Source organism: Coloeus monedula (genome assembly GCF_965178545.1).
Source record: "Coloeus monedula genome assembly, chromosome: 1".
In the NCBI taxonomy this organism is placed as follows: domain Eukaryota; kingdom Metazoa; phylum Chordata; class Aves; order Passeriformes; family Corvidae; genus Coloeus; species Coloeus monedula.
Genome location: NC_138781.1, coordinates 149,195,226 through 149,203,467, shown reverse-complemented (window position 1 = coordinate 149,203,467; position 8,242 = coordinate 149,195,226). Strand labels below are relative to the sequence as shown.

The following is an 8,242-nucleotide window of genomic DNA, read 5'->3' as shown; positions in this document are numbered from 1 at the left end:
ATTGTTTTGTGTTCTCCAAAACACAGAAAGAAAAATATTCCCACCAGATCTCATAATGCCTTTCCAGGGGAGAAAGAATCATAATCTTCTATATTGAAAGAGAGACTTAGCTCTTGGAGTCGGAAAGAAAATAAATTAATAAACCTAATTACACACTCCGCGCATGGAGGAATCGAAGGCGCAAAGTCAGCCCAGGAGAACCGGGCGCTTTGATTGTGTTCACTTTACAACTTCCCCTGCCACTGTGCGCGGCCCCAGGGAGGCACCTCCTGGCGCTCCCGCGGGGGCTGCGCGGGGCGGGCGCTTCCCCCGGGGCAGCTGCGCGCCTCTGCGCGGGGCACGGCGGCGTTCGTGCGGCCACGCACCGAGGCTCCGCTTCGCCTCTCGGCGCCGTCCCGGGCAAACTCCGGCGGCGGAGCCTCCCCCGAGCTCACCGGCGGGCTGGGCTGCTGTGGCACCGCTCCCTTAAAGGCGCCGCGCCCGTGCGAGTTCGGGCTGAGCGCGCTGCACGCCCGGTGCCCGCGCAGAGCTGCGCAGCGGCGGCGCAGACAGCCCTGTGCCCGACCTCCGCCTGCCACCAGCCTCGGTGGGGAGCAAAGCGCTTGGCATGTAGGAGCGAAGAGAGGGAAAAGGTGCGGGGCGGAGGGAGGTGTGGGTGAGGAAGGCGGGAAGGGGGGTGAAAGGGGGGGAAAAAAAAAAAGCTGCCTCTTTAAATACTGGGGGCTGAGCGCTTGCCGGGGCGTCCGCGGCGGATCCAGCCTCCCTCCCTCCCTCCCTCCCTTCGGCCGTGCCTCTCCGGCGCTCATGCCCAGCCGCGGAGCCGGCGGCGCGGCGCTCGGGCGCTGCCGCTGCGCGGGGAGCAGGAGCCGCGCCGGGCCGGGGCCATGATCCAGCCGCGCCGCCGCCCCGCCGCCCGCTCGCCCTGAGCCGCTCCCGGCGCCGCGCAGCCGCCGGCCCCGCGGGGTAAGTTCGCGGCCGCCCGGTGCCGGGGGAGGGCGGGGGAGGCGCACCTGGCCGGCGGCCCGGGCCGGCTCACCTGGGCGGCGGGCGGGTGCGCTCTCGGCCGTCCCCAGCTCGGACCTCCCGACCTCCCCAGGCGCTCTCAGCCCCCTTCTAACAGGTGGCTCGGTGCCTGCCCTCTCTCAGGCGGCTCCTGCGCCGCTCTCCTCCTCCTCGCCGCCGCCTAACAGGTGGTGGTGCCGCCGCGCCTTCCTCCGTGCAGGTAGGGAAGTGTCGTGTCCCCCCTTCCCCCGTTCCCCACCGCAGCTCTGGGACGCTGGTAGGGACTGCGCTGAGCGGGGGGAGCCGCGCTCATGCCCCCGCTGCTTCTCGGGGAGCCGCTCACCCGCGCCCGCCCTCATGGCCCCGCCGTGTGTCTGTCGTTGCAGCGGGCATGGGGAACCAGGTGGAGAAGCTGACCCATCTCAACTACAAGGAAGTTCCCACGGCCGACCCGACAGGTATGGACAGAGATGAAGGGCCCAGGATTGGGGTTTCCTACATCTTTTCGAATGACGATGATGAGCTGGAGCAGCAGCAGGATTCGGTGCATGACCTGGGGGGTGAAAACCCTGCCCTGCAGCCCTACGATCCCCAGCTGCACGAGGTGGAGTGCTCAGTCTATTACCGGGATGAGTGTATTTACCAGAAGAGCTTTTCAGAGGAGGACACGCAGCTAGAGGAGGGTGATGAAGGAGGTGGGGGGCATCTGAGCACCTACACCCCGGAGAACCTGCTGAATAGGTGTAAACCAGGTGACCTGGTGGAGTTTGTGTGCCAAGCCCAGTATCCGCACTGGGTGGTCTATGTCGGGGATTTTCAAGTTGTGCACCTGCATCGGCTGGAGGTGGTGAACAGCTTCCTCACCGATGCCAGCCAGGGCAGACGGGGCCGCATTGCCAACCAGCTGTACCGCTACAAACCCCTCAGCCCGGCCGTGGTGGTACGCAATGCCCTGGAGCAGGTGGGTTGCAAGGATCGGGACTTGAGCTGGAGAAACTCTGAGTGTTTTGCTGCCTGGTGCCGATACGGCAAGCGAGAGTTTAAAATCGGCGGGGAGCTGCGCATAGGCAAGCAGCCCTACCGATTGCAGATCCAGCTGGGTGACAAGCGCAGCCACACGCTGGAGTTTCAGAGCCTGGAGGATCTGATAATGGAGAAGAGGAGAAATGACCAGATTGGTAGGGCTGCTGTGATCCAGGAGCTCTCCAGCCACCTGCAGGCTGCAGAGGAGGAGGAAGAAGACCATCATCATCCAGGTGCTCAGACTGCTGTGGAGTAGCAGTCTCAGCACCACCATACTGCTTAGCCTGGGTGATGGGGATTAAAACTGAAGGCTGCGAAATTGAGCTGTTATAAGCCCTTTGGGCTGCTTCGGTGCAGCTTCATTCCAATCACATGTGAAAGGAAGGGGGAAAGCTGATTAAGTGTCTGTGCTTTAGTGCTTAACTCCTTCAGTGCTTGCTGATAAAACCCCTGACTTACTTGTAGAGGATAAAACTCAGGGCAATTCTACCCCTCTCCTCTCTCACTTCTTTCCCTTCCTCTCTGCCGTGTTCGCACGTAGCCTTTTCCTCAACCATCTGCCAGTAGGCTTGACCCTACAAGATGCTATATGCCTTTGACATCTACTTATCAGCAGAAGTTAATAGTATTTAATACCATTAAGAAGTAGTCAACAACTTCCAGGCCATGACCATGTAGCTCCGAGTATGAGGATATTGTTTTCCCTTCTCTGCTGCTGTTTCTCTTCAGCTGTGGCTTCTGCTGGTATTGCAAGGAGCTGTCTCTCGCCTGGCTCAAGGCTTCGTGGGTTAGTAACCAGTCCCCCAGAAGGTATAAGGCAGAAATCTCCACCAATTTTAACGAAATGGGTTTGTTGTGCCTGGTGCCTTCATAACTGATAGGAAGTTGAACGTGGGCTGGGAGACCTTCTCCTTTGCTATCAGCATGTGGCTTTGGGGACAGAAGATGTATTTATTGCCAACAGGTCCCAGGGAAGGAAGTTTGCTACCCCAGTTACACTCTGCACACTAGCGTGTGCTGGGACTCCTACAGGCAGATGCTGAGCTGTGTCAGGGCTCATTACAGGCTGCCTTGGCTTCCCCTGAAGCAAATGGCAGAGCTCCTGATTATGTCTGTAGTACACACAGAGGTAGTAGAAGCAGGTTGCTTATATGTAAGAGCATGTCTTGTGTAAGCTGTCCCTCGAGAGGGTGACCTCTTGGCTGGGTGCTTATGGCTGTGAGCATGGCACAGGTTCTGCACCACAGTGAACACAGCTGTGATGGAAGAGAGCACAGGCTGGAAGACATTACAGGCAGGGGGGTTTGGGTGTTCCAAAGCAGTTTCCTCTTCATTAGGGATTTCATGTTTCCTTTTTTAGCTAATTTCTATAGTATGCAGCTGAGCTATAGCATTAGAGGAGAGGACATGCCTCCAAAGTTGTGCAAGTCCATCAGGAGGGGGAGTGCAGTGCTGCCTGCCCTGACTATTCCCTGAACTTTTTTTTCAACTGTTGAACTGGTCTCCCACACAGGCAGCACTGTCAGGTCTTTGTCCTGGGATCTAGGGTGTGTGAACAGTTACTGATTTGGAGGTAGTTTCTAATGCAAAATTTCTTCCCCTTAAAGCACAATATGATGATGTGAACTTGAACGTAAGCCTGAGTTAATTTAAATAATGGAAGCTAACAGTGTGCTGTAAACTTGAAGCATAGTTAATACAGTCTTCCCCGCAGCTGTTTACAGTTATACCACAAATAGCAAAGTACTCCATGTCCTTTCCACCCCTGGGACAGGAGCAAAGTTTGTCATTTAACAATAGGTGGATACAAGCTTTTGACTAGTTAAGATTATATGAAGCAACTTTGCCAATGTGAGCCAAATAGATTGTGGTGTCATGTTTTCTGCCTAGAATATACAAGCTAGGATTTGGCCTATATCCAGGGGAGAGTTTAACACCAAGCTCCCTTAGAATGCTATAGCTCAGGTGCCTGCACTAAGTGTTGTTTTTTTCACCAATATGCAATTGAGTTATACTCAGGTTACTGTGGTTGTTGAGCAGATGTCTAACCTTGTTTTGACAGGATATCTACCCATATCTGACTGTGATAGGGTTAATATGCGGATGTCTGCACACAGGTTTTATACAACTACTAGTAACTACTAAAAGCTGAAATGATCACTGAGACAGTCTGAAAAAGAGTGGAGAAGAGCCTCTCTGTTGTACTACTGACTGATAGAGACAACAGATTATCTAGACTGTGAGCAAATGTCTAGCTGTGATTTCTTTCATACTGAAACCTTGTACATAACAAAGTTTATTTCACTGTGTAATATAGCTATGTAAAATAATATTTTCCTAGAGATATTTTTGAAAGTTTAAAAAAACCCTTCATAACCTTGCATTTGAAAGTAAGTTGTTATGCACATTATTTTCCAGTCCTCTGAATGGGTTTATTTTTCATTCATGATCTAAAGTATATTCTAGGTCATAAAGTATAGAAACTGCTATAAATGTTAAATATTACGTATCTACAGGGTACTAAACAGTAAACTAGTTGTGAAAATATTTTTCCCTTGTGTCTGAAACATCAGAACTATGACACTTAGCCATTTCTCTCCTTCTGATATAGCCTGCACAGTCTGGGTTTGTTTTCTATTCTTTTTTTTCCCAACTTTTTTTTGTTTTAATAAAAAACGGACCAAATCTGCTTGGGAATGGAGAGCAAAGCTTCTTTGACTAACTGAAATCTTGTCTTGTGCTGGTCTTGGTGCTTCTCTGTACCGGTCATGCCTTTTGGGATAAATTCCCCCACAGGCACAGGGCCTTAGCAAAGAATTCCAGAGCTTGCAGTGCTTTGCTAGGACAGAGAGCGAAGGGGGAGCTTGTCTCACAGCAGAGTCTGGCATGCATTCTGCTGTATTATAAAACTTCTGTGCTCCTCTGGCACCTGGGATACAGGTGTTTGATATTTGGAATTTTAAAATTTCCCCACAAGCTATGTTTGGGAATTTACTGTCTCCTGACATTCCATTATGTGTAAAAAGTGGAAGAGGGGAGGGAACCTTGGCATTGTTTTTATTTTGTCTGAAAGAGGGCTACCTCTATACAAGGATTTCTTATTCCAGCAGATAAAGATGCAACTGTTGAATCTTTAACAGGCAGGTCCTTTTCCCCTACCTGTTGATTAGGCAGTGTTATTTAATAGGTGCTACTAAACACCTCTGCACACATTTCTGGTTTTAAAGCCATGGACCTGTAATGACCTGGATGTGAGAACAGAAATTATTGTAGAAGCACATCACAACTGCTTGGTTTCTTGTCTTTGTTGTACTTTGCTCAGTTACTGTCTGCAGAGTAAGCTGGGATTTCTGGAGCTTGATTAAAAAAAAAAAAAAAAATCTCTCCCAGGAAAACTGACTCTTTTATATATGTGTCCACTTCAGGACTTTTGCATAGATCACAAAAGAGAGGGAAAAGGAATAGATAGAAGTGTTCTTCTCTGCAGCTGCTTTAACAGAGAAATGCAGGTGTGATCCCTCTGCAGAGCTTGTGCTTCTGCAAAGGCCTTAAACCTGTACTGAGTTTAAAGTTTTGAGTAGACCTTACCTACCTGAGGCCACTTGAGAATCAGTAAGCCTATTCCTGTGCTTGAAATTAAGTGTATATTTACATTTCTTTGTGAATGAGGGTCTGGAATTTCAATGTGAGGTCTGGTGGGAGCGTGGAGGATCTGAGGTTGCATAATCAACAGGGGAGAACAAGCAGTGCAATGAAAGCTGTTTCTCAAAGGACCTCTTGTCCAAAGAGAGCTCATGGAACCCAGCCCAAACTTTGGCCTGTTTCCCCCTGGAGATCCAGGAGCTGCACTGATTTGGTGAGAGGTGTCTTAAACAGCAGTTGTAAGCTAAGCTGGTGATCTGCTGCAGATTTCTCCAGTATCTTTGTCTTGTCATGCTTGAACTTTCCCTTGCGTTTTTAACATTTAAAGTTAATATAATTTGTTTTAAAAGCCCTTTGATTGTGCAAACATTTAATCATCTATATGAATTTACTCATTTGGGCATACCTACTGCTGTGAATATCAATATGCACATGTGAAGGCTGGCAAGGCTGAGCCCCAGATGTGTAAATGTAGCTCCAGCTAGGAAATGTAGATGAGCACTCTTATTTCCCTGGAGTATTGGCATGTTTGATGCAAATAATGCCTTGGAAAAGGTGTTATAGTAAAACCTACAATTATCTGTTGGTTGAGTAATTTTAAAAACACAGTTTAGACATTCACCTTCCATGGCAGTGAACAAAGATGTAAACTGAATACTATTTTGTTATCCCTGATTCTGTGTGAATGCAAGGTATTGGTTACAGCAACTCTAGAGCTCCTCTGGCCAACGTGGTAGGCAGTTGTAGAGTAGGCAGGGAAAATTCCCAAAAGCTACTTCAAAAACTGTATTTTCTTACTTGGAAAAATGTATTCTTCAGACTGAAGGACCCTAGACTATGGAAGTAAACTTTGAATTGTTTTGTATAAATGAAACCTTAGGCAAACTGCTTTTGTTCATTTGATTTCATTATTCCACTCAGTACTATAATAGGTGATATTGTGTGATTAATCTGTTGCAGATTTTGAATGTAATGGTGGTTTTCTTTTTCTCTTCTCCTTTGGTTAAGTTTTACCAAAGGTCTGTCCTTGGGTATGTGAAGTGTATTGTCGAGTGGTTTCCCACCTGTGCTTTTCTGATAATTAACAGCACCAACCATAAAGCTGACAGCCATGTAGGAACAAATATTATTTGAAAGCAAAATGTTAATTTTGTATGAGAGATCGGAGACTAGTAACTAAGTAGAGGTAGGAAATACATTGTTTCCAACAGCAGTTTCTGTTTGTAAGAAATCTACTGTTAATTGGGTGCGCTTGACTACTCTTAAAAATCAGTGTGCAGTGATAAGGCCAGGAGTATTGTATCATGGGCTTAGACTTTCAGATTAGGCTTTTCTTTAACTGTGAATAGGAAGAAATCAGGCTGATTTTGAACACCAGTGGTTTAGATGGTTCAAATTCCTTTGCATTAATACTGGATTAGAAGCTTTCTTTAAATGCACACTTGAAATTCCTGACATTGTAACACTTCATGAAATCATCCACAATAAGAAGTGTAATCACAAATACGATTTTTTTCCACCATGAGCATTTTCTGTAAGCTGTCTTTTGTCAGTAAATGTTGAATTGTTAGTGCAAATATCTTCTTTTTCTGAGAAAGAAGTACACATCATTGATTGTACCATTTCCTTCAAAATGAAGGGCATTGCATAGTAACTCAAAAGAAATAAAAGATTTATAGTATCTTTTACAACCTTTCTTTCTTTTCTTTGTATTTTGAATGGCATGTTTTTCTCCAGCTTTTTGAAAAAGTCGTAATTTCTCATGATGGATGCATCAGACACAAAACAATCAATATTTTCACTGCCTTCACGCACCAGATCAAAGTCTAACTCTTTGGTTGTGTTCTTGCTACAAAGAGAGAGGAGGAATAATCTCTATACAAGGCCAGACTATCAGATGCTTAATAGGTGATAGCTGTATTAAATCCAATGAGGATCTGGCTCATAATTTAATTTTTAAGTGGAAAATTAATTCAGCAGCAGATCATATAGTATTAGCTGGCACCGGGGCTTGTCTTGTCTGCCAGCAACTGCTAAAGGAGCAGATGTAGTGTCTGCTAGAGGGAGAAATGAGAGAACAGAACTCAGAGTTTTTGGAGAAATCTGTACAACTGTTCAGTTTGTGTGGTGGTTTGTCTCGTGGCTGGTCCATGGCTGGTGTGGGATCTGTGTTGTACCCACACCAGGCTTAGGGACATTTCTTAATCAAGGTGACAAGGGTCGTGTGTTGTGGTAAGATATATCCATAGGGTAACCATTGTTAATTCATTAAAGCCTTCTACTGGGTGGATATTCACAATGGCAAAAACAGTGATACAACCAACAAACTGTACTTGTCCTCAAGATCCTGACCACAAGGAGCTATTTGAATCTCACACAAAAGGACTGAGTCAGCTCCAGCAAGAACTCTTTGAATAAAACCATCCTGAGGAAATCTAGTTGTAACAAGATGAGACTTCTGCTGAAAGTATCGGTGGAGATTTAGCTCTTCTGTGGGTGGCAGCTGTCTGTGACAGCTTTCTTATAGGTGAGAGAAAGTGAGACAAATTCTTATATTGGAGACAGCAGCTATCAA

The 8,242-nt window shown here is 47.3% G+C and overlaps 1 protein-coding gene across 2 annotated transcripts; it reads left to right on the top strand.

The window, feature by feature from the left end:
• The first annotated feature begins 537 nt into the window (after positions 1-537).
• LRATD2 (LRAT domain containing 2) lies at positions 538-7,331 on the top strand. Of its 2 annotated transcripts, none has more exons than XM_082276747.1 (2): positions 538-632; positions 1,389-7,331. In XM_082276747.1, the coding sequence occupies exon 2, from the start codon at positions 1,394-1,396 to the stop codon at positions 2,279-2,281; it is 888 nt and encodes a 295-aa protein (XP_082132873.1). In that variant the 5' UTR covers positions 538-632; positions 1,389-1,393; the 3' UTR covers positions 2,282-7,331. The 2 variants fall into 2 exon arrangements, with proteins under 2 accessions (XP_082132873.1, XP_082132872.1); XM_082276746.1 differs by lacking the exon at positions 538-632 and adding an exon at positions 880-963.
• The last annotated feature ends 911 nt before the right edge of the window (positions 7,332-8,242 follow it).

Coding starts and splice junctions, on each gene's coding strand:
- LRATD2 (XM_082276747.1), top strand. CDS start 1,394: ATGGGGAACCAGGTGGAGAAGCTGACCCATCTCAACTACAAGGAAGTT.